This window comes from Notolepis coatsorum, assembly GCF_963971535.1.
Source record: "Notolepis coatsorum genome assembly, chromosome: 9".
Taxonomy (NCBI): Eukaryota; Metazoa; Chordata; class Actinopteri; order Aulopiformes; family Paralepididae; genus Notolepis; species Notolepis coatsorum.
Genome location: NC_140173.1, coordinates 117,609,250 through 117,636,926, shown reverse-complemented (window position 1 = coordinate 117,636,926; position 27,677 = coordinate 117,609,250). Strand labels below are relative to the sequence as shown.

Here is a 27,677-nt window from a genome sequence, read left to right as displayed (position 1 = left end):
CCATTTCTCTCTGTCTCTCTCTTTCTCTCTCTCTCTAGGCTGCTAAGAGGGAGATGGAGCGTCAGCGTCAATTGGAGTGGGAGCGTCAGCGCCGCCAGGAGCTGGTGAGCCAGAGGAACCGAGAACAGGAGAGTATCGTCCTGCTGAAGGCTCGCAAGAAGACCCTGGAGTTCCAGCTGGAGGCTCTGGTATATACATATATATTATATATATATACACACACTAAGCAAGAAGCCCCTGGAGTTCCAGCTGGAGGCTCTGGTGTATATACCGGTATATAAGGCTTTTTTATTTTTTTATTTTATTAACTAGACTTCACTCGGGTGTATTATTGATACTCTCATTGATACTATGTTTGTTTCTGACATAGGGAGAGAGAGAGGGAGAGAGGAGAGCTGCGTCCCCGACACACACGCAGTCAAGTTTGTGTGTGTGTGTCCCCGACGAGGGAGAGAGATGGCGTACACACACTTCTGCACAGTCCCTCCCGCCATCTCTCTCTCCTTGCTCGTTCTCTGCCTGTCAAAACCCGTTTGAGGAAGTGTCTGGTTACACTATGCACTACAACCTTAGAGGGGGCGTTACTGCAGATCAGTACCCTATTCACGTCAGGAATACCGTCAAATCAGAACGGCTTAGTTGAGGGAGGGAAGATCTCGTGAACTCGAGACTAGACTGATGAGTCAATATGGTAATTAGAGACACAGACCCATTGATACTAACCCCTATTGCTATAAATCAATGCTAAATACTGGAAAAAGCCATTTATAATGCAGGTCCCCTTTAAGTAGGGATGAGTTAGAATTTTTTTATTTTCTAATAGTCGTGCCAGTCTCCACATTCGATTTTAATGTCGGAGTCGAAAAATATATATAATTATTATAAAAAAAATATATATATATATTTTTAAACTAAATAAAACTGATTCTTTTAAAACTGGTAAAAGAACATAAAATGTGTGGAGCTAAAACTAGATAAAAATCAACAAAAGGCTCTATTAAAAAGATGAGTTTTGAGGCCCTTTTTAAAAGCATTCACAGTCTGTGGTGCTCTCAGGTGGTCAGGGAGAGCATTCAACAGACTGGGAGCGGATGAGCAGAAAGCCTGATCTCCCATGGTGTGGAGTTTGGTCCTTGGTGTTAATGATGCTGGAGTTAGGGGAGAATATGAGATCCAAGGAGCTGCCTGCTTTGTGAGTGGGAGGGATGATGGTGGGAGTCAGGTCTAGGGCTGTCGCGGTAACCGCATCACCGCAATCCTGCGGTGTGTCAAGTCACCTGCGGATGCAGAACAGACAACCGCGTCAACCAAAAATTTTTATAAAAGGGGGCGTCATCATTTTTTAACTCAGTTAATTTAATGACGAGGCGTCCGTTTTCCAGTAGCATGAGCTAACTTCACCTTTCCATACAGTTTACAACTCACAGATGAAATCAGGATTTATTTTCATATCCCGGACTCGAGCCCCCAATGTATACCTTTTCCTGTATTATTCTGAACCGTAATAGAGTACAGGGGAGCGTTCTAACACTCCCGGGCCAAAGTGCCGGTCTTGTAACTTGCTCAATGTTATTTGACTAACGTTACACGCAAATTAAGTGCTGCCTCTCTACCGACCCCGCTACACTCTGACTAACCCCTACGCTCACTTCGTTAACGTTATTATAGCTATTATGATCTGTAATGTCAACTGGATAACGTTAGCTTTGTTTGCAAACGTAAGTTAACGTTCGCTATCTATGACGTTAGCTATAGGCTAACGTTAGCTATCTATTATGTTAGCTATAGGCTAACGTTAGCTATCTATAACGTTAGTGTAGTCCCGAGTGTAGCGGGGACGGCGGAGAGAGGCAGCACTTAGTTTCCCCCAATGATGAACAATGATGACACAAGTTGTGATATTTAACTAGCTATGTATGTGCATTCACATTCACTAACGTTAAAATAGTGTTATATTAACATTAAATGTTCACTCAAATAACATTAGTTTTAAGTAAGGAGAAGGGCATATATCCCACAACGCATCGCTCTTAACACTATATGTCGTTTGTTCATGCCGACCGTTCATTGCCAACGACGTGATATGTCGTTTGTTTTATCTAGTATCACGTTAGTGCTGCAAACTCTCTCTGAGCTCCATTGGGAAAATACCGCCCCCTATCGTAATGCACGCATTGGAATGGACTCAATGAAAATGGATGAGAAAAGAAAAATCCGGAATCCACATTTTACTTCTCAGGCAAGTAACCCGAGCCCATCGGACTCATTGTGGACCATCAGAACAGAGTGGAATACATATTTCCAGTACGCAGCGTTGGATCAATAAACACAATCGATATTTGGAATGGCGATCAGGAATTGGAATAATCTTTTTGGAGAACATCTGATCTGAGGTAAGGAATCTATTTGACCAGTTTTAGGATAATCAGAGCTATTTTCACAGAGATATCAGCGTTTGCCCTGTGTGTGTGTGTGTGCTGATCAGGAAATGAGAGATTCGATTTTTCAGCTCGCTTCTCTAGCGTGCATAAGTACACATATACTATTGATAATCTAGCGTTTATTTGAAAACGATTCATAAATAGGCCGAAAAATGACAATTTTGTGTATTCCAGAATATTCCAGTAAAGGGCGATTATCATAGAATCTTTATATTTTCCTGAAACTTAAAAAAAACTAGCGATTTTCAAAATGGTATAAAACGGAAATTAACCGATTTAAAAAAAAAGAAAAAAAAAAAAAAAAAAATCTGTTTCGACAATGTTGACTGCAAACAAGTCATTGATAAGCGACGGCCAGATTAGACACATAGCCATAATTTACGACATAGATTATGCGTTCACAAATGCGAGTGCTAAACGGAAAGTGTTAAAGGAGCAGGCAACACCCTACTACTTGTATCACATTTCAGAACGTTGAGGGACAAATGGATAGATTATCAAACATGTTTAAAATAGTTTCGGGACTCCTACGACCTTAGCATTTTTTATAATCACAATCGCGGGCGCCGGAAACGCTTTAAAACGTTATTGCCCGCCATGCTTTGACCACCAGACCACGCTGTACAGCGATATTGAGATAAATATAAAAAATTTTCACCATGGCATTCATAATTCATATATACACCTCCGGCGCTGCAGCTGGACCCTACGGCTCAATACAACGACGGCTCAATACCGCCGCCTGGTGGATGGTCGGGCGAGTTACACTGGTAAACAGGATATGGCTGCTGTGCGTCGATTAAATTCATCCGGCCGTCAGATATTGTTGCAAGGCTCCCGACAGACACTATAGTACATATGGATCGCTTTATAAACTTAATAATCGTTATGATTTCGGGGTTTATTGCGACATACAAACCGGAAATGGACCTAGGCAATCGACGTCCTATACCTGGGATATTTCACCGCCAGTCTCATTGACGCACGGTAAGAGGACACTGACGCTATTTTCAGCCCAATTGTTTATTTATTTCACTGCAAACCGATCTGATCAATATATCACCCATACTACATAAAGCATTTACTGACGATCACGGAATTATAAACGACCCCCCCCCCTTTCATCCGCGCATGATGACTCATAACGTATAGGATCATATACAGTTGAATTTTTTAATATAGCGTGTATCGGGAATAAACAGCAATTGATAATCTATATGCGTTTATGCCTATTGATTGATTGATTGATTGAAAAGTTTATTAACAGATTGCAGAATGGGTACAGTACAGTACAGCTCAATACATACAATTGTTAAGAGGATGCAGACCTGAGAAAGCCTTTCGTCTTGTTTCCATCAGGGTCCCCCATTTTCAATTCATCATATGACACACATGACATACAGATAGACAGTACTGCTACATCTATACATTTATGACATACCAGATTTTCAAATACAGTACTGTTTGTGATACTAAAAAAAAACAGAAGAAGAGTATATACATTTGACATAGAAACTGTGCATTGGGGGAGGTTGGGTAGGTGGGGTGGGGCTGTACATTGGAGGTGGGGGGTGGGGGGGGGGGTTGGGTAGGGGGGGGGGGGACTGTACATTGGAATACTGACATACATTTGACATGGAAACTGTACATTGGAGGAGGTTGGGTAGGTGGGGTGGGGTTGGGTGGGGCTGTACATTGGAATACTGATAAAGCCATGCTTGGTCTTTATTGTACAACTGGGTTAGGACATTTGTAGGGGCCAGTTTTGAATTGCAGTCTCCCGTAGGTGTTCTTTGAGAGTGTTTTTGAAGGTGGGTAGTTCTATGAATTACTGCAGAAAACGATAAAAACATACTTATATTCTAGAAGGTATTTTTGTCAATCTATGAATGAAAAAGTATAACGTTCCTACATCCTGAACGATAGATAATCGATGTTGAATGGGCCATAGTAATGTCAATTTAGCAATACAATTTAAAAAGTTATAGCCCTGCAAAGAAGGTGAACATCTCCATAGGCTTAGAGTGGTGGCAGACTGGCTATATTGATGGATATAACCAGTGGCAGGGAATGTGTTAATAATAAAAAAATATATACAGGTATAAAAAAAAAAGTATTTTTAATTTGTTTGAATATAGAAGTGCGGTACCACCGCATCCCGCGGTGATTAGCCATACACACAACCGCGTGAGAAAATGTCATACCGCGACAGCCCTAGGGCCCGTGTCGACCGGGGACGTTTTATGAGTTGTCGGCTCCTTTCTGTCATTAATTTCTATGCTACAGACGCGACAGGCGCGCCCCTTTTCCCAGCGCTGCGCCTCGCGTTTTAACGCTCTCGGCGGCTAGCGTTTTTGGGCGGAGTGCTCCCAGCGCATAAAGTTGAAACTAGTTCAAATTTTGGAGAGGAGCGGCGCTCCTTTTTTCGACCGACCAATCAAAATCGAGCAAGTGGCGGAGCCGCAGGACTAAAGATCAACAAACCTGGAGGCTGAAACGTGTCCGACAACCCTGTGATTTATGACCTTACTTTGAAGGGCTACCACGATAATAATGTGAAGAACAACAAGATACTTTAATGACATACAACGGTGGTTGGTGGTAATTGCTTTTAGTTAGCACTGGGACATCATCAACATGAAACATCAAACCTGGAGAGATGTCTCTGCTTTTTTGCGGGTTTCAGGTGAGAATTATTAATTGTATTATCTTGTTGGTTTGATGTTAGCTTGCTATTTACTTTGTAGTTATGCTAGCTAGCTACAGTAACGTTAGCTACTAACTGTCAGTTCGTATTATCTTAGGTTGATGTTAGCTTGCTGTTTACCTTGTAGTTATGTTAACTAGGTAGCTAAGGCTTAGGGAATGGGCTTGTATCCTGCCCTCAGTGTGTGTCTGTCTCTGTACACAAATCAACAGGTAGTGAACAAGAGTCAAATATATCCAGAAGCTGGAGCAAAGCTTAAAGCTGATTGTCTTTACTGTTTGTTGTTCTCCAAGTACAATTTTGTAAAACATAACTCGGATAACTGCCAGTTCAATAACGTTAGTGGTTCAATATCGTGACATTAGAATTTCAAGGTTCTAACTGACATTTTGGACATTAGTTATTGTGTCCTAAAATGAGTTATATTGATATATCAAAGCTCTGACAAGTGTCATTTATGCATGACTGGTTGAACACCACAAATTGTTTAAGTAAGACATTTTTTAAATGAATATTCTAATAGAAAGTTAGCTAATTGTAGATACATCTTATATCAACAGTTGACACCTGCAAAAAAATGGAAATACCTCAGGGACAAGTATTTAAGTTCCCACAACCTCAAATTTAGTAGTGGTTCAGGGAGGAGGTAGGTGTAGCAAGCTGGTAAATAAATGTTTAAATGTTTAAAACATACCCTAGTGTGTATTACTGCTGGACTATTCTCCATATGGTTAACTCAGGTAAACTTAAAATATAATGTTTTCTTTACAGGTTGTGGAAAGTGAAGAGGAGGCAGCAGGCCCACCAGTTCCCAGTGTCAGCAGACACATCTCCTCCATGGACCTCTACGAGGGTTCAGAAGACCCAGAGACACATCTCCTCCATGGACCTCTACGAGGGTTCAGGAGACCCAGAGACACATCTCCTCCATGGACCTCTACGAGGGTTCAGGAGACCCAGAGACGCATCTCCTCCATGGACCTCTACGAGGGTTCAGAAGACCCAGAGACACATCTCCTCCATGGACCTCTACGAGGGTTCAGGAGACCCAGAGGACATCTCCTCCATGGACCTCTACCAGGGTTCAGGAGACCCAGAATTCACGAAAGAGAGCACACAGCCCCTCAGTCTACCTTGGCAAAAGACACTGATGAGGATGAACTTTACATGAGTCTGGTCTAATCAAAAGAAGGCACAAGTTTGAATGTGCTTTCAACAAGTGATTTTCCAGAGATGTAGACATTTTCCTTTTATTTAAACATGTTCTCACTTGTAAATATGATTCAGTTTTTACTTGTTCTTTCCTAATATTTCAAATAGGAATAATTTTTCACTTGTTTTCTAATCTAATATTTTCAAATACGGATCAGTTTTTACTTGTTTTCTTGCCTGCTGGCATGCAGTGGAACTCACAATCAGTTCAACAATAAAGAATGTATTGCCACACTGCATTTTAAAGTTTTTTTTTACTATGGAACACCTGTATTAACTATGCACAAAATAAATATGTTTAGATATTTTATTATTATTATCATAGATGTATTAGGTAGGGATGTGTGTAGTAGCTGGTTTGCTGCCGTTGGTAAGGAGCAGGGCAAATTTTTTCCACAAAAAAAATTAAAAGGATTTTCACCACAGGCACGATTTGCCACCGAAAATGGCAAAAAATGGCCTTTCGGCTTTCGGCCGAAAGAGTTTTTTCACCGAAAATATATCACCGAAACAGAAACAACCTGTAACCTAACGCGTGTTGTTGTGATGCTGTCGGGAGTCGCGCTGTTTCTATGTAAACTCTGCACGCAACGCGTCCAATAAATGCGTCTTTAACATCCTTATTTACTATACTATAACGAGGTTAATCACTGAGTGATCTAATATGCATATTATTCAGAGCGAGAGGGGGGGATAGTGTTTCTCACATTGACGCTGTCTGTCGTTGATAATATAATCTTTCTCGAGCATACACGTCGCGCGTCTACTGTGCCGAGTCAAGAGAGCGCATTCATCTGGAGACTAGAAAGGTGCACTCAGTAGAGCACAGATGTCCGCCGCGGCAGCCAGAGAAAAGATGGAATTAACGTACTGTATGCATTCAGAAGTGCTGAATAAATGTTTTATGGACCCATAATAGTGATTATTTATTATTTAAGTTAAGTTTAGCCATAATCATATATTTTTCCATAATCATAATGTTCCACAACATTGGTAAAAAAAAATCTATTCTATGAATCATTTTCGGCCTTTCGGCATTTGGTTTTCGGCCAACTGTTTTCTATTTTCGGTATCGGTTTCGGCCAAGAATTTCCCATTCGGTGCATCCCTATTTATAGGTCAAGTCAAGTCAGTTTTATTTGTATAGCACATTTCCAGGCAGCGGCAGCTGACACCAAAGTGCTTCACAAGCAGGTTGATAAAAACAAATTAGTGTGAGGCAAGGTATAAGATTAAAAGAAAGAAAGAAAAAACATAGCAAAGCAATGAAAGCAACAAAACCAACAATATGGTGCAAGATATAGGATTAAAAACATAATAAAGCAATGAAAGTAATCTGGTAGGACACAGTAAAACAGAAGGGTCAGGGGTCTAGTGGTAGTTAAGTAGGGGGGAAGGCCAAGGAGAACAGGTAGGTTTTCAAGAGTGATTTAAAAGCCTGTACGGTCTGGGCAGTCCGTACGCTGAGGGGGAGGCTGTTCCACAGTCTAGGCGCTGCGGTGGAGAAAGCTCTGTCTCCCCTAGTTTTGAGCCTGGTTCTGGGTACCACCAATAGCCTCACCCTCTGGCCTCTGAAGTTGCTAATGTCTTTTTTATTTGGCCTCACAGGGTTAAAAGTACCCTGTGAGACCCACGGTTGCAAAATTACAAAATCGCTTTTAGCCATTTAAAAAAAATGTTTATTTAAAAAAATTTAAGCACATGTATAGTCAATTGGTCCTGTTGTTCAGCCTCACAATGCTATTTGATAGTAAATGTGTTTATATGTCCCACCCTCTGGCCTCTGAAGTTGCTAATGTCTTTAATTTGGGCCTCACAGGGTTAACCTCTTAAGCCCGAGATATACAGTAAAAGTGTGTATTTGCAGCATTACGTTTGTTTACCAATTATTTTAACACTTTGATCGCCATGGGTTAAATTCATAATTTACCATCCCTCGCCAGCTCTATTTGTCTATGGAGAAGTTCCCCTTCTTTGCAGGGCTATAGCTTTTTAAATTATATTGCTACATTGCCATTATTATGGCCCATTCAATGTCCTATATGTATTGTTCAGGGTGTAGCAACGTTGAACTTTTTCATTCACATATTCATATTAAAATATGGTCTAAAGTATAAGTATGTTTTTATCGTTTTCTGCAACTTTCTTCAGAACGTGATTTATAGCCCTAAATGCATTATATTGATGATCAGATACAGTTTGGTAGGAATCTGTGCGAGATGAAAAATTTCAACTGGACGTACTTCTAGAATGATCTACGTATGATCTACCTGCAAGATAAAAAGAAAATACATTAGAGAAGAGAACTGGGTATGGAAAATGACATGAAATAGACACAGACTATAAATAGCTAATGCATCTATCCACTTACCTATCTAGACAGACGGACAATTATTAGGTATGGGAACTGTCTGGATTACTAAAAAAGTTTGCCTTCTTGTCAATACAATGCAATAATGCTTTATTGGCATGACTGCATTTTGTTACAATGTTGCCAAGCAAGTAGCAGTGCAATTGTCTCTGGCAATATTGAATTGATATAACAGACACAGACTATCAATAGCTAATCATGTATCTATCTAGACAGAGATACAGACAAATATCTAGCTAGTCTATTGATAGTTATGTACAGTTCAATGTACAGTTTCCTCCCCCTCAAATGTATATATTCTCTTTTAGAAACTCTGTCTATATATATAGACCGAGTTGTCTGTATATCCTGTATGTCATAAATGTCTGGATGTAACTAGTGTATATCTGTATGTTGTGTATGTCATAGATGTTATGATGAATTTAAAATGGGGGACCCTGATGTAAACAAGACAAGTCTTTCTCTGGTCTGTATTGTACCCATTATGCAATCTGTTAAAGTTTTCAATCAATCAATATATCGTTTAGTAACGTTAGCTAGCTAGCTAGTGATTGATCGATTGAAAACTTTATTAACAGATTGCAGAATGGGTACAATACAATAGTGATACCGTTTAGCTAGCTAGTCTATTGATATTGATTACATTTTCAAAGTTAGCCACACTTGATAAGACTTGGCTGCTTTGTGTGGAATGATAGTATCTAACTAAGCTACGTTATTGATAGCTAGCTCGACACTAAACTATCATCATGTTTATTAACGAAGAGACAATGTTCAAGTTTAGCTACTCACCTCAGACAAATACAGAGCAATTCAGCAGGGCTGAATCTGATGGTCTCCCTGTAACCTTAGTTGATGGTCTGCATTTGGCGATAAAACATTCTTGGACCGAACTTCTGGAGTAGCTCCTACCAGAGCCATATAATAACTGGCTCCTACTAATGACGCAAATGACGCGACGATGACGCAAAAATAAACACCCTCGGCGCTCTGAAAAAACACTATGGAAACGCTCTGAGCATGCATATTTTTGCTTTTCAAAGCGGTCCGCCTTGAAAAAAACGTCCCCGGTGGACACACAGCCCTAGTCAGGTCAAAGGATTGTAGGAGAGAGACCACTGTCTGACTGAGACGAGTCAGGCAGGTTGAAATCGAAAGTATGTAGAAATTAACTGGTTTGTCCCTATTGGACTATAAATAGTGCCTGTCAAATGAGACATACTATTGTCTCCATAGCTATAATATAGAATATATGATGGGTCCGCAAATATCGAGAAAATGGTCAATAACGCTGGCGCCAGGGAGTAAAGATGGGAAAACAGCGTGGCAGTCAATGAGTTAATATTGACAGCCCTACATACATACATACATACATACATACATACATACATACATACACACACACACACACACACACACACACACACACACACACACACACACACACACACACACACACACACACACACACACACACACACACACACACACACACAGGGTGACAGTGGCTCGGGAGGCAGAGCAGTCGTCTGCTAATCCGGAGGTTCCCGGTTTGATTCCCGCTCCTCCCGGGCAGTGTGTCGAAGTGTCCTTGAGCAAGACACTTACCTGCTCCCGATGAGCAGGTTGGTACCTTGCATGGTTGCCTCGGTGTGTGAATGTGTGACTGAATGGGTAGAATGTGAGGAACAAATTGTAAAGTGTTTTGGATAAAGCGCTATATAAATGCACCATTTACACACGCACACACACACACACACATAATCTCTCTCTCTCTCTAAACACACTAAACCATCTAACCCTCTCTTTCTCTCTCCAGAACGATAAGAAGAGTCAACTGGAGGGGAAGCTGCAGGATGTCCGGTTTCGTCTGTCAGCACAGCGCAGAGAGGTGGAGCAGACCAACCAGGCCAGAGAGACCCGCATCGCTGAGATCACCCTGCTCCAGCAGCAACTGCAGGTCCACAAACCTAATGCACCCGTAACACACTCCACACACTAGATACAGACTTGACACATTAATCACATGCTTAACCTCTTAAGGATTGGGCAAAAATGGGGCTTGTTGGATTGCATACCCAAAGTAATTTGTGTTTTATTATACTTTATACTTATAGCACATGCATGAGTCTGGTCTCTTTTGAAATGTAACATTCTGAAGTTTCTTACACCATAAAGAAAAATCACTTTGAGTACTAATGAAATAGAGTAACAGGTTTGAACACACTGAAGTAAATGTTTTGTGTACTCACATTTCTTTTTACTTGTTGCTAAGTTCCAGCTGAGAGGTAGGAACTGGAAAACATAACAGTTATATAGCCTGAAGTCTTATGTACTACAGGTCTAAAGTTTATAAAAGTCTCATGAAAAATGTGTGTTTCACAAAGGTTTTTGTAAAATATTCAGCATTATTATCCAAAATGGTCCATGATCCTTAACTCATTCAGCGCCGGCCATTATCCTTATCCTGTTCTTGCTAGGCCACGCTTTAAAGATAGGGGTGCGACACCTTGTTTGTAGAGCTATATCTATATTCTATATTATAGCTATGGAGACAATACTATGGTCATTTGACAGTCAGTATCTTCCGTCGAACATGCAAAAAATCTTAAATTTTTTCATGTATACGTTTGCGAGTTATCCCGTGGTGAATATTGTATAATTTCAGAGTGATCCGGGCTAATTCCTGAAAAGCTGAGTTATAGGGCGCTACGTGAATTCTGCTAAAAGCATTGACATTTCATCCCTGGACACGCTACTATTTCCAAATCAAATGTATATAATAGGTATTATGTTTCATCTAGAAACATCATCTAGTTTTAACTAGAAACTGTGATCGTGTTTGTCGAGCATGTTTTAGGTCCGGTCAAATACGACACTGATCGTTACAAAAACATGTTTCAGGTTCGGTAAAATAGACATAGAATATACCTTACCTTAGCCAGAAGGTACTCTAAAAAGAATAATCCCCAGTGATCCCATCGCCATCGCGATTACTCGTGTATATGTCTATACTTGTGTATACGGGAAATAGGCTTCAGGCGATAAAATCTCAGAGCGATCGCTTTGTCGCTCTGTTCCCGGAGGGGGAGGAGTCCTTGCAAACAGTTAAAAAGGTAGGCGATACTGCCACCTGGCAGGATTCGATCGTCATTGCAATTGTATCATAGGCAGATGAGCCAGGGAGGCCCAGGCAGCTCCGGCCGAGTGTATAGGGGATCAAAGGAAAAATATCAAAGGATCAAAACCCGAGTATACTCGGGTTTTGGCGCTCAACGCATGGCGGCGAAACCAGACTATACTCGGGTATGGCGCAGAATGAGTTGATGTCTGTATTTCAGTATAAATTAAAAGGATGTTGTTAGAATGTCTGCTTATTTTAGTATAAATGAAAAGGATGTATATATAGTGTAGTGATTATAATATACAGTGTGTGTATTTCAGGATTCTCAGCAGTGGCTAGGAAGACTAATCCCTGATAAACAGTGTCTCAACGAGCAGCTCAAACAGGTCCAACAGAACAGCCTGCACCGTGAGTACTATATACATACACTACAGTATATACACATACTGGACTATATACACAGCTCAAACAGGTCCAACAGAACAGCCTGCAGCGTGAGTACTATATACATACACTACGGTATTTATACACATACTGGACTATATACACAGCTCAAACCGGTCCAACAGAACAGCCTGCACTGTGAGTGCTATATACATACACTACGGTATATACTAAGGCTGTCAAAGTTAACGCGGTATTAACGCATTAACACACGAGTCTATTAACGCCACTATTTCTTTTAACTCACGATTAACTCTTTAGACATCTTTTACTTTTTTTACTTTTTTATTTAATTTTTTTTACACTAGACTTCACTCCGGTGTATTATTGATACTCTCTCTGTGTGTGTGTGTGTGTGTGTGTGTGTGTGTGTGTGTGTGTGTGTGTGTGTGTGTGTGTGTGTGTGTGTGTGTGTGTGTGTGTGTGTGTGTGTGCGTGTGCGAGAGAGGGGGGGGGTGTGAGTACTCAGCCCTTGTGTGGGTGAATGTAACAAGTTCCTAACGTTTTCTTTCCCCTATTATTTCATGCACACTTTATTCATTGTTTTAAATTATTATTTTGTGCATCTGTTTTGAATTTGATGCAAATTTGCAATGCATGAGGGTCATCCTTTTGTGTTAAATGGCTGCATAAAGCAAGCATTTGTTGACTCATGTTGATAAGAGTATTAAAACTTGGAACTTGAAAAAGATCCGTTTAAGGTAGATACAAATTTTTATAAAAAAAAGTTAGCTATGGACAATCATGCGATTAATCAGATTAAATATTTTAATCGATTGACAGCACTAGTATATACACATACTGGACTATATACACAGCTCAAACAGGTCCAACAGAACAATTTGCACTGCGAGTACTATATACACATACTATATACACACACACACACACACACACTTACACGACTGTGAGTACCACACCTAACACTACACACTATACCAGGCGTTCCCTGCGTTTTTTGGCAGGCGTTCATCTTTCTGTGTGTGTGTGTGTTTGTCCAGGAGACAGCCTGTCCAGTCTGCAGAAGGCAGTAGACCAGAAGCAGGGCAGTAGGCAGCAGCTCAGAGATCAGCTGGACGCCGTGGAGAAAGAGACTCGCTCAAAACTACTGGAGATAGATGCCTTCAACACACAGCTAAAGGTACTCAACTAGCTTAACTAATTAACTAACTAGAAAGAGACCCACACCAAACTACTGGAGATAGATACCTTCAACACACAGCTAAAGATACTGATCTAGGTTAACTAATTAACTAATTGGCTAACTAACTAGAAAGAGGCCTGCTCCAAACTACTGGAGATGGAACCCTTCAACACAGCTAAAGGTACTCAACTAGCTTAACTAATTAACTACTTTCAGAAGATTTGCCTAAAAATACATACCTAAGTAAATGGAAGATTGCTCCACTTCTACAAGGTTCATTAGCATGTTCTTTGTATCTAGGGAGATCTAGGGATCTCAGGGAATGTATTCCCAGTGTCAGAAATATTGTGTCGGTTACTAGGCTTGAGTAAATTGTAATGAACCATAGGAGAATATCTATTTTATAAAAGAAATGAATCTTTGACGGTGAATAACACCATGCTAATATTGACCAGATGTGAGAAATTGCCACTGAGCTCATTCAGCACCTTCTTGAGATCACGTGTACAAAAATATTTAACAAATGAATAAAGGTCAGATACAGTACTGAATTTTGCCATCCGGGCACATTGAAATTGAATATAGAATATAGAATATCAGGCCTATAAATGACCTTATTATGGCCATGTCACACATCTATGGATCGGCCCAAATCTCCCCTTTCCAATGTCAGAGTTCAATCTGGATTTAGTACCACCAGGCGCACCGTGAATGAAATCTACTGTAAGTACAGTTACTTTAAAAAATAGAAAGAAATTGGGGCGGCTGATTGGCGCAGTGGGCAAGGCGCTCGCCACTAACGCAGGAGACGCTGGGTTCGAGCCCAGCTCCGGGCGTTGCTACCGGCTTGGCCGGTCGTTCATACTAACACAATTGGCAAGTGTTAGAGGGTGGGAAAGCCGGTGGGTGGGGATTGGACGTTGTGGACAGCGACTCCTACAGGTCTGTTTGGTGACACCGGTGCAGCGGAAGCAGGAAGTAGCAGGGGCAGCGTGAGCCTCCCACGCGTTACTCCTCGCCACAGAGTTCGAGCTGCTGCGGTGAAGAGATGCGACAGGCTGCCTCCTCGTGTACCGGAGGGTACACGTGATGCAAGGCTTCTGTCCTCACTACAGCCGACCAGTGGGAGGCATAGTCTAGCAACGTTCAAGACCGGGGAGGGAAGAATTGGAAATACGAAATTGGGATGGGAGAAAAATAGAAGAATGGGGAGAAAAAGTGAATAAAAAAAAGAAAGAAATATAAGATTTATTTGAGCGTTTTTACAGAATAGAACGGGAGAAGATGTGGGGGAGGACATGCGGCAAATCCGTCAGGGAGCGGGAGGCGAACCCGGGTCGGCCGCGTAGGTCTGCTACGCAGTATGCGGTGCGCCACTCGGGCGCCCCAACAGTTATTTTTTTATAATGTAAATTGCTCCACCATTTTTCATCAGTTTGCAACGCTTTTTTTTGTGTTCACAGAAAGTTTAAGAAACTAACTTTGTTCTATTTTCCACCCGTGAGATATGATCCAGAAAATAAATAAATAAATAAAATAAAAGCTTCACGCTATATACACTTTGACTGATGCTTTGACTCTTGGCAAAATTTGAGAAATAAACGCATCATTAATTAATACATTCTGTATTGATTTATGGCGTGATATGAATCTCGTACTGGTACCGGACCGCTCGGGCTTAACACATTGACCGCCGGGGATTAGCCTCATCCTTAGCAGCCACTATCTGAAATGATAAAAAAAAAAAAAAAAAAAATCTAACCCTGACTAACCTTACTGTCATGCACTTGTCCTAATAAACTAACCTACACGTAACACGCAACACTTGATGAACATTGTTACTCAGCTGATAGAGTTGTACCCTTCTTGCTGTCTTGTCGTACAGAACTTGTAAGTCGCTTTGGATAAAAGCGTCAGCTAAATGACTAAATGTAAATGTAAATGTAGAAGCTGACGCCAGCACTGTAAACGGTGGGAGTCGCTCACCTTGTTTGCAGGGCTATAACTATTTAAATATTATAGCTATATATGCAATACTATGGCCCATTTGACATCGTGTATCTATCGTTCAAGATGTGGAAAAGGAATATTTTTTCCATCCATACGTTATCGTTTTATACTGTGGTGAATATAAGTATGTTTTTAGAGTGGTCTGGGGTCATTCCTGGAAGGCTAGTAATGACCCACGACGCATATTATACTGAATCCATTATCATTTTGTCCCTATACACGCTACAATTAAAAATTCAAATGCATATGATCGGTATATTATGTTCCATCATGCATGCATGGGGGGGGGGGGGTCGTTTATGATTAATTGATTGTCAATAACGGCATTCGTTAGTACAACAGCATACGTTGATCAGAGCGATGGCTGTGAGAACAATGCACAATCAAGCTGAAATTAACGTTGCTCTTACCTGTGATTGCCATCTGCTAGATCGTATGTCCATTTGGGGTTTCAAGCACATTACTTCTGTATGAAATCTTTTAATATCTCTTATTATTCTGGATAATAAACCACAACGTGTAATGTTATTGACATATATTGAAGCACAGTTAGTTTCTCTTCCCTATTTTTAGCATGTAGCAACAATTGGATTTGAAAATAGTTTCAAAATGGTGCCACCCTGATAAAAAAAAAGCTACTGTACATTACAGTAGATTTCATTAACTGTTCTTATGCACGCCTGGTGATACTAAATCCAAATTGAACTTTGGCATTTTAAAGATAATATATGTATATATATAAATGTGTGAATTGGCTATAATAAGGTAATTTATAAGCCTGCTATTCTATATTCCATAATAATATTTCAAATTGCATTGGTCCGGATGGGAGAATTCAGTACTGTATCTACAGAACCTTCTGTTTAATCATCTTCCCTTTATTCATTTCCTTAGAGTTTTTTGTACACATGATCTCAATAAGGTACTGAACGAGATCAGTGGCAGTTTTTCATGTCTGGTCATTATTAGCATGGTGTTATTCACTGTCAAAGATGCAAAGAAAAATCATAATTCATATTCTCCTTTGTTTCATCACAATTTAAGCAAGCCTAGTAATAGACACAATATTTTTGACACTGGGAATACATTCACTGAGGTCCATAGATGTCCCTAGATACCAAGAATATGCAAATGGACCTTGTAGAAGTGGAGCAATATTCCATTTACTTAGGTATGTATAGTAAACACAATGGTCAGTTGTCGTCTAGCTAGCTAACAGACTAACCAGTTAGCCACTTACCCTTTTCCTTTCCTGAACAGGAAATGACAGAAGGCTGGAGGTTGTGGTCAGTTCTGATCTCAGGCCAGTAGGAGGACTTGTGGCTCCATACACACACACACACACACACACACACACCTACACACACACACACACACACACACACACGCACACACACATCAGTGTTTCCCCTATATGCATTCAGCAGCGGCGCTGCGCTGCTATGAACTAGACTATTACATTTTTTTTATTAAACACAAAAATGTATATATATATATATTTTTTTTATCATTTAATTTGGGCTGTGGGGGGTAGGGGTGGGAATCACCAGTTTCATCACGATACGATACGATACCGATTCTTTGGACAACGATACGATATTTGCCGATATCACAAAGTCTGCCACGATACGATACGATTCGATTCGATTCAGGTGCCTGCGATCAATATGAGACGATATTATGTGCCCATTTAACACAATCAGTCACATTTAGATCAACTAAAAAAAGGCTACGAAAGCACTGCAGTCTAGTCGATTTTGTGTTTTGAGCACAAAGTTCATCATAGATCTAGCCCAGTGGTCACCAACCCGTCGATCGCGATCGACTGGTCGATCTTTGAGACTTTCCCTGTAGATATTTCCCTGAACAAATACAAAATAAAAATAAATATTATTTATTATAATTTTTTTTTAGATCTTTCCCTGAGAGTCCACATTACAGTTCTACTTTTGTTTTGATGTGAAAAGTGATGCTGCATAAGATGACTGCACTTAGCACTGACTGAGAAAGTACATATTACAGTTCTACTTTGACAAACATATTTACAATTAGCATTTTATAATGTTAATAATATGAGAGTCCACATTACAGTTCTACTTTATAAAATGCTAATTGTAAATATGTTTGTCAATGTTAATAATATGAGAGTCCACATTACAGTTCTACTTTTGTTTTGATGTGAAGAGTGATGCTGCATAAGATGACTGCACTTAGCACTGACTGAGAAAGTACATATTACAGTTCTACTTTGACGTTTTAATGTTGGACCAAAGCATTGCATGTAATTAGAATACAGGCAAATAAAAGTAATTTAGTTTAAAGTACAATTTTGGCTGTCTTTTTCTCAACGCTTCAATAGGTAGATCTTGCCTTCACCAAAAAAAATGTGTGATCTTTGGCTGGTTGGTGACCACTGATCTAGCCTCTTTATTTTGCACCAGATTGATGCATTTATGTAAAAAAAAAAAAAAAAAATGCCCCCGGACCCCCCCAGAGGCACAGCACCGCTGCTGATTTTTTTTCAGGGGAAACACTGCACACACACACACACACACACGCATATATATATATCTGGAAACTGCCCAGTACACCCACAGTCTTATACTGTTGGCCACTGAGCAGCTTCACTGGAGCAGCAGGGGGTTCAGTGCCTTGCTCAAGGGCACTTCAGTAGTAGTTGTTGAAGCAGGGGAGAGTTATTCATTCGATCCCCCGCACATATTTCCTGATGGTCCAGGGATCTAAAAAACGATCTTCCGATCACAAGCCTGCTTCTCTACCTTGCTTGCTAACCAACCAACCAGCTAACTGTTTGGATGGTTCTGTAAGGGTTGCTATGAATGATCTAACTTACTAAGTGCTATAGATAACATTTTTATGTAGACTAATCTTTATTTATTTATTTAAAAGATTTTGGTGGGTCCAAAATGAATGTTATTTACATTCACGTGCACATATCCCCTCCCTACTTCCCATTTCCCCACGTGGAATGCACCTGATTGGAGAAACATGCTGCTAGTTAACTCATTCAGCGCCAGCCATTATCCTCAGCCCTGTAGTCAATGGGCCACGCTTTAAAAGATAGGCATTTTCGCTGTGCTTCACGATGTTTGCAGAGCTATATCTATATTCTAGCTATGGAGACAATACTATGGCTCATTTGACAGTCACTATCTCTTGTCCAACATGTAAAAAAGAATAAATTCTTTCATGTATACGTTTGCGTGTTATCCCGTGGTGAATATTGTATAGTTTCAGAGTGATCCGGGCTAATTCCTGGAAGCTGAGTTATGGAGCGCTATGTGCATTTTGCGAAAGTCGTTCGCGTTGCTTGCCTGGACACGATATAATTTCCAAATCAAAGGTATATAATAGGTATTATGTTTCATCATGAAGGAATCAATGGGGGGGGGGTCGTTTTGTGATGCTCTGATCGTCAGCAACGGCAAACGTTTTGAATACTACATACGTTGATCGTTGCGATCAATGTGAAATCATTGTCGGATCAAAGTAGGATTGATGTCATATAGTCCTTACCTTTGCTACGAGTTATTCCAAAATTTATATTCCAATTATCTGATCGCGATTTCCAGTATTGATGTCCATCGGGTCCCTGACATGAAATGGCACAAAATATGCATCAAGTGTGCTGTACGCGTTCCAAGTTGGTCGAATGAAGCGTTTCACTTGCCGGGGTCCAAATGATTTGCCCGGACCATCTAAATTGTAACACACAGTGTGAAATAAGGTTTCAAAGGGTAGGCGATACTGCCACCTAGCAGGATTCGTCCGGCATTGCACTCTCGGGGTCTCAGAATGAGTTCCAATGATAACACTGAGGTCCGGGAGAGTGTATAGAATATTAAAATCGAAAAAAAGAAAAATTGGCGGTCAAGCAATGGCGGCCAATAACGAGTATACTTGTGAATGGCGCAGAGAGTGTTAAGAGGTCCCTCTTTCTCTGCTCCCATTTTCAAAAAGAAAGTGAAGGCTTGCTTGCTCGTCAACTTACAATTTTTCTACTTCTACTTTTCAATTTTATTTTACTTTCAAGTGGGCCCACTTGAAAAAGAGGTGGAAATATCAACATGATTACCCTGGTTAAATAAAGGATATAAAATAAATCACGTCTTAGCGCAACTTAGTGACTAAAACACTAGCTTGTTATGACATACAATTAGCATAGATTTCAATGGTGAAATCCCTTTTGTGCTCAGTTGTTCGGTTGCTAAGAAAATTGTGAAAATATAGGCAACTGTTCAAACTGGAAGTGTTCCAAACCGATACACTGACCAGAATTCAGCAATTCTTGTTACCGGTACATTGAAAACCAAGGCTTATTTACCATGGTTATTTCAAATAACACACTCACACTTGGTTTAAAACACAAAAAATTACTGTAACTGTAACACTATAACTTAGAGACCATACACCACATAATTATAACATTTGCAACACAACTATAAAGTAACTAGAACCACACATTTCACTGCAACCGCAAAGCATGCTGGGATGGAGGGAGAGGCCAACTCTCTGTAGTACTGCACTGTCTCTGTACTGACCCCCTGCAGTAGTCTGTGGCAGCATTTAAAGCCTTTGTTGTTGCCCTCTGGCAGCAAAAAGGTATACCAGAACTACAAAGTCAATGGAGAATGCTGGAAATTATTGACCTCCAAAATACTTCCCATTGCCTGACGTGAAACATATTCCCACATGCTCATCCTTGTGCCTCTAACTTTCTGCGCCAAAGCACAGGCTGATTGGCCCTATACTTTTCCTATTGCAATAATGACATAATAATTATCGTCCCCCATGTAATCCTGCATAAGCATACCATTGTTTTGGTCTGACATGCTGGTGTTCTAGTGTGACATCTAATAGCTGAATGTTATCTGTGTTATCTTTTCTTGTGATTATTTATTTTTTCTTGTGCTGTTGTCTTAAATTTTCTGTTTATACTATGTTTTTAACTATGTTCTATTTTTATCTTATTTTTATTCTGTATTTAATTTTTTACTAATTATTTTATTTTGTAACTGTTTACTTTTAACCCACTTTGGGATCCCAGTGAACAAAAAGTGCAATACAAATTCAATTTATTATCTATAGCACATTTAATGTATGTGACTGACTGACTGACGAAGTAACTACCTAACCAACCAACCAACTAACTACTAATAATTAGTTAAGTTGAAAACTTGACACTGCCCATCTTCAGAACAAGTTATATACTATGAAAATGGTTAACAAGCTAGTCAACAAAGTAACTTACTAGATAACTGGCTAAGCATTGTCGATATTCAATGCCTTAACCTCTTAAACCCGAGCCCTATTTTCTGAAAATCCGCCTAAAATACATACCTAAGTAAATGGAACATTGCTCCACTTCTACAAGGTCCATTTGCATGTTCTTGGTATCTAGGGACATCTATGGATCCCAGGGAATGTATTCCCAGTGTCAGAAACATTGTGTCTGTTACTAGGCTTGAGTAAATTGTGATGAACCAAAGGAGAATATCTATTTTCACCTTTGACAGTGAATAACACCATGCTAAAAATGACCAGACATGGAAAATTGCCACTGATCTTATTCAGCACCTTCTTGAGATCACGTACAAGAAATATAAGCCAATGAATAAATGGCAGATGATTAAACAGGAGATTTTGTAGAGATAGTACTGAATTCTGCAATCCGGACACATGCCATTTGAAATATGATTATAGAATATAGAATATCAGGCCTATAAATGACATTATGGCCAAGTCGCACATCTATGGATCGGGCCAGATCTTCCCTTTCCAATGGCAGAGTTCAATCTGGATTTACTATCACCAGGCATGATTCACAAACCGTGAATGAAATCTACTGTAAGTACAGTAACTTTTTTAGAATGTCAATTTCTCCGCCATTTTTCATCAGATTGCAACGCCGTTTTTTGCTAGATGTTCACAGAAAGGTAGTGTAGTGGCCTCTTCCTGGACCGCTTCTACTGGCAACCGGGGAGGTGATTCCGTACGCGCTCCGTCCAAAGAATAGTCTCCACACTTTGAGTTCCGTTATCAGATACCACAGATATCCGATTTATTTAGAAAAGATAGTTTACATGGGAGAGGTGATCAAAGCGATCCTATGGTACCTATAAACGTGGTTCAATTCAATTCTATGTTCGAAGCGTTTATAAGACTATCCCAAGAGCGATCAGAAAACTGTATGCTTTCCCCCGTGGCTACCCCACCCAGCTGATTCCTATCACCAATTTATGATCTCCGCCGCGCTGTGGCTGGTTCGCCTGACAGGTGATCCACCCACAGTACAACAGAGTCCATTCAATTGGCTACACAGATTATCATAATATTCCCATAAATCATATCCTTCAATTGGTAATAATAATAATAATGATAATAATAATAATAATAATAATAATAATAATAATAATAATAATAATAATAATAATAATAATAATAATAATCTATAACAAAAACACTTACAGGTAGAGAAACTAACTATGTTCTGTTTTATGGCAATAACGTTCAGGTTTGTGGGATATGATCCTGAAAAATAAGATAAATAAAAAGGTCAATCTAGAAGGGTTAGGGTATTTACTCTTGGCTACATTTGGAGAAAGAAAAACGCAACATTAATTCATACATTCTGTAGAGATGGATTTATGGCGTGATGTCATTGTCGGTCCGGTACCGGACCGCTCGGGCTTAAGAGGTTAAGTAGTTTGTTTATGTTTCTGTCATGACCCCCATACTGTTTGGATGACTCTCTTGGGGGGAGGGTGTGGGGGTTGTGGTCTGGCACAGGATTGAGCTAGCTGTCTCTCAGAACACTGGTTGTCTGCTCTACCTCCCTACATCATGACATGAACACTGAGTTCTTGTCTCTAGAATCTCAATAGTCTGGTTCCTCCTTCTCTCTACCATCCTCTCCACCTCTCCTCTCACCCTCCTCACTTCTCTACCATCCTCTCCTCTCATCCTTTCCTTTCCTCATCTCACCCTCTCCTCACTTCTTTACCATCCTATCCTCTGCTTTCCTCCCTCTACCACCCTACCATCCTCTCCTCTCATCCTTTCCTCACATCTCTACCATCCTTTCCTCACATCTCTACCATCCTTTCCTCACGTCTCTACCATCCTCTCCTCTCCTCCACCATCCTCTTCTCTCACCCTCACCTCACTTCTCTACCATCCTCTCCTCTCATCCTTTCCTCTCCTCACTTCTCTACTATCCTCTCCTCACTTCTCTACTATCCTATCCTCTCATCCTCTCCTCACTTCTCTACTATCCTCTCCTCACCTTTCTACCACCATCTCCTCTCATCCTCTCCTCACTTATCTACTACCCTCTCCTCTGATATTCTCCTCACTTCTCTACTATCCTCTCTGATCCTCTTCTCACTTCTTCTCGACCACCCTCTCCTTTCCTCTTCTCGACCATCCTCTCCTCCCCAGAACACACACTGGCTGTCCTCTCAGGACACAGGGGAGGAGATATTAGAGAAGAGGGGAGAAGAGAAGTGGAGAGAGGAGGAATCATAGCCCAGTGGTTTTCAAACTGAACTCATGTTTTCACAGTAATCCATCTGACAATATGGTATCAAATTCTATTCATATCTACCCAATATGAATCTCTGTTAATCTCTCACCTACCTGGTGTTTAATAATAATAATCACTTTATTTATATAGCACTTTTCATACAAGATGCAACCGAAAGTGCTTCACATTACATGATAAAAGAAAGATAAAACAATGAGTAATAACAGATACAAAAAATAAAAAATTATAACTTAAAGTAAACCACACAGTCTAAAATCACAAGCAAAGGAAATGGATAAAATCGATGATAAAAGAAAATAATAAAAAGAGTTGCTAATTAAAAGCAATATTAAAAAGCCTTTGGGGCACCCCAGGAACATTTAAAAGACCAGCTGTGGAGGACCTCAGGGCTTGTGAGGGGACATAAAAAGACAGGAGATCAGAAATGTACGAGGGTGCTAAATTGTTAAGAGCTTTAAAAACAAGTAGAAGGACTTTAAAATTAATTCTAAAAGATACAGGGAGCCAATGCAATGCAGCTGAAACTGGAGTAATATGCTCTCTCTTCTGAATTAGCTGTAGCTTGTCTATAATTTCTTTTTAGGAAGACCAGTAAAAAGAGCATTGCAATAGTCTAATCTACTTGAAATAAAAGCATGAATCAACTTCTCAGCAGCCTGTTGGGTTAAAAACAATCGAACCTTAGCAATATTTCTTAGATGGAAAAAGGCTGTTTTGGTCACCTTATTTATGTGGGTATTAACTTAGGCCTTGGTTACACTAAAGGAAAACACCAACGTTTCATTTTTGAATTATTTTGTTTGCATGTCCAAGTTAAAGGAAAACTCCAACATTTTGGGAAATTAGCTTATTTGCCATCTACCCTGGAGTTAGACAAGAAGATACCTTTTTTCTTCTCTGTGCATGCAGTAGGAGTAGGAAGACACGCACCGTTAGCCTACATTAGCGTCAGTCCCTGGAAGTAGGTTCCTCCATTAGCCTAGTTCACAATGTCTTCCTACTCCTACTGCATGCACAGAGAAGAAAAGGGTATGCATCTTCTTGTCTAACTCCAGGCTTCCCAAAATGTTGGAGTGTTAAGATACATACCTTTTTCTTCTTTGTGCATGCAGTAGGAGTAGGAAGACGTGCACCGTTAGCCTAGCTTAGCGTCAGTCACTGGAAGTAGGTGCCTCCATTAGCCTAGTTCCCAACGTCTTCCTACTCATACTGCATGCACAGAGAAGAAAAAGGTATGTATCTTCTTGTCTAGGTGGCAAATAAGCTAATTTCCCAAAATGTTGGAGTTTTCCTTTAAAAGGCACGTTGTGACTAGTTGTGTTCAGAGGGACTATAGCGATCAAGTATATATGCATATTATCTTTTACGTTGTTCGTTATATGTTTTGTCTATCTGTCTGTAATCTATGTGGTTAGCGTGCGGCATGGCCATAATGTTTTTAGTGTAGGAAAAGTATCCAAAATCCCGCCATCGTGTAGGTTTAGCTGGTACATTACTTCCAGAGGTAAAGCTAAAATGCCCAGTGTAACTGTTTTGGTTAATTCAGAAATATATAGACTATAGAGAGTTGCTCTCCTCAATTGTGCCTGGCTGGGAGCGAACCAAGACTGCAGTGTGTACACAAACCAGAGGGGGGAGAGGGAGGGGGGGAGTTCGCACTCAAGGACGGAGCGAGGACTGAGCGGAGCACCCGTTCCTAATGAGAAGACACCCTTAGTCTCTGACTGGTTGGCCACCCCTGTCCTAGAGGTAACATGTATAATGAAAAAAGAAGGGGACCAAGGCAGCTTCCCTGTGCAACACCAAAGGACATGTCATGTTTCTCAATTTAAAATCCTCTTCCCATCATCAGTAGTGTAACACCTACTTGTTAAATTGTTTATTACACCAGGTGTTTCAGATTCAAGTAACTTAGCTAGCTTACATTAAACGTAGAAATATTGGAGTTTAATGTTACCACACTAAAGTTATCTAGCTAAATTAGGCTGGAAATGTCGCCACATTTGATTTCGCAAAGGAAAATATATTGCTAACCAAAAAAAGAGACTTAATGACATTAGCTATGTCCCACAGAAGATGTTAAATTCAAATAGTCCTAAACAATCGTGGTCCCAAAAATATTTACATTTTCTTACCTGCTATAGAGAGGGAGAACTTGTTTTTTGTCTAATATTTTTTATCAAAAGGTTGGTAGTGTGTCTTGACAGTAATTATACAAATGTAAAGATATTTTAGAGGTAGAATTTGATCATTATAAGTGAAAGACAGTTTGGCAATATTGGCAATATTGACAAATAGGTCTAACTATTTTCTTCAGGGGAGGAATTTAGTTGAGGCCAAAGTCTACCTGGCTGCATAACAATCATAGGTTAGAGATTAATACTGGATATCTCAACAATCAGAATTGAATTCTCAGTTGCAATTCTCAGCAACAAGAAAAAGCAAGAATTAAATTCTTGCATAAATATTCTCAATGCAAGAAAGTAACAATAATTTAATTCTTGTCTCAATAATTCTTAGAAAATTTTATTCTTGTGTCAAGAATTGTATTACAAGAAAAGCAAGAAGAAACTATTTAATAAAACAATAAAAAGAGAGAATCAGATTCATGTATTCATGTCTTTTTGTATTTGTATTTTCTTGTTTCAAGAATTCTTGAACAAGAAACATTGAGAATGAATGTACTGTATAAAGACTCATAATATACAAGAAAGTAACAACAATTGGATTCCTCTCAGTTAAAGATACAATAATTGTATTATTATATCAACAATTCTCTTATAGGAAAAACAAATACAATTATTGCATCAAAAATCAAGGAGACAAGGAGATAACAAGAATTCTTGTCTCAAGCATTCTACAAGAAAAAACTATCTTTCCACCAAGAAAAGATATAAAGAATAAAGAATTATTTTATACATTCAGCCTAATTGTTGCATCTTTGTCATATTTCTCATACAAAAAAGAGCAAGATTCTTGGGTCTTGCCCCCTTGACCTACATCATGGCAATAAGATACATGATGGAACAATACAATACACAAAAACACAATAGAAAACCAGCATAATAATGATGTATGAAAAAGGTGACAGTGCTGAGAGTGGTTAATATAAAAAAGTGCAACAGTTGAATAAATTCAACGTAAAGTACTTAAAATACATAAATATATACAATAAAATCTGCATCACTAAATAGTGTTCATGAGTCTGATGGCTTGATGAAAGTACAAGTCCTTGAGCCTGCTGGACCTGGCTCTGAGGCTGCGGTAATGCCTCCCGGAAGAAAATGATTCCTCCCTCAAGAAATTGTCATTGTCACTGGAACACTGTCACCAGTTTTAAATTCTTAAATGTTCTCAAACATTCTTGAAATTTCTTATATCAAGAAAGAAATCACCTATTTTTGGTAGTGCAGTGGCGTTGAGACTGCTGAGATGGGATCTGAATCTGACTGTACTGCCCCTCCCACCCATCACACTCTTCATCTGCTTGTTGCTCTTCTTCTCCCTACTTCCTGTCTCCTTCCTGTTTATCTGACTCCTCTCTCTCCTACATTTTGTATTTCATGCTCCTCTCTCCTACATTTTGTATTTCATGCTATCAACTACCCCCGAATGCCCCTTTACCTTCTATCTCTGTCTTTCTGCTTCCTATCCTCCTCCTTCCTACTTCCTGTGTTCTTCCTGGTTGTGATCCCCCTGTCAGTGTCTGTGTGAATTCTATGCCAGCCACTGTGCCAGGATAGATGCCCTGCGCCGACACCTTCAGGACGAACACAGAGGGAGACAGGTAGATCACACTGCCTCTGCTGACCTGGAGTGGTACTGCAGCCTGAGGAATATATTATAACATTATAATATGATATAATCAACTCTAATACATTATAACATAACATGATATATTACAATATAATCTCCCCCTCAGTTCCTAAAAATGGAAACAAGGGGTATGCTTGTACTTAGAATGCAGAGCAGTGTTTTAATAATGCTAAATTTCAACATGCTAAATTACTAGTCTAGTTTTTAGCCTTCTAACCGGCTAGGCTACAGCCATCTAACCTACTAGTCTACAGTGTTCAACCATCTAACCTACACGTTTATAGTGTTCAGTCAGGCTGCTAACCTAAACCTACTAGTCTACAGTGTTCAGTCAGATATCTAACACTATTCTATAGTGTTAAGACATTAACCTACTAGAATAGTGTTCAGTCATACTGCTAACCTACTAGTCTACAGGGTTCAGACAGGCTGCCAACCTACTAGTCTACATCTAACCTACAAATATAGTGTTGGGACATCTAACCTACTAGTCTACAGTATTAAGACATCTAACCTACTAGTCTACAGTATTAAGACATCTAACCTACTAGTCTACAGGGTTCAGACAGGCTGCCAACCTACTAGTCTACATCTACTGTAACCTACAAATATAATGTTGGGACATCTAACCTACTAGTCTACAGTATTAAGAGATCTAACCTACTAGTCTACAGTGTTAGGACATCTAACGTACTAGTCTACAGAATTCAGACATCTAACCTACTAGTCTACAGTGTTCACTGTTCAGATATCTAACCTAATAGTCTACAGTGTGAAGACATATAACCTACTAGTTTACAGTGTTCAGTAAGACATCTAACCTACTAGTTTACAGTGTGAA

General features: G+C 39.8%; 1 protein-coding gene across 1 annotated transcript in view; it reads left to right on the top strand.

Moving 5' to 3' along the window:
* The window catches only part of itsn1 (intersectin 1 (SH3 domain protein)), a gene marked incomplete at its 3' end in the record, with an annotated part of 256,540 nt that overhangs the window by 148,200 nt on the left and 80,663 nt on the right, over nucleotides 1–27,677 (top strand). Inside the window, exons 14-17 of the mRNA XM_084321474.1 lie at nucleotides 39–188; nucleotides 10,551–10,691; nucleotides 12,176–12,263; nucleotides 13,301–13,440. Of these exons, the coding sequence (XP_084177600.1) occupies nucleotides 39–188; nucleotides 10,551–10,691; nucleotides 12,176–12,263; nucleotides 13,301–13,440 (519 nt within the window). The remainder of the gene's footprint in view (nucleotides 1–38; nucleotides 189–10,550; nucleotides 10,692–12,175; nucleotides 12,264–13,300; nucleotides 13,441–27,677) is intronic.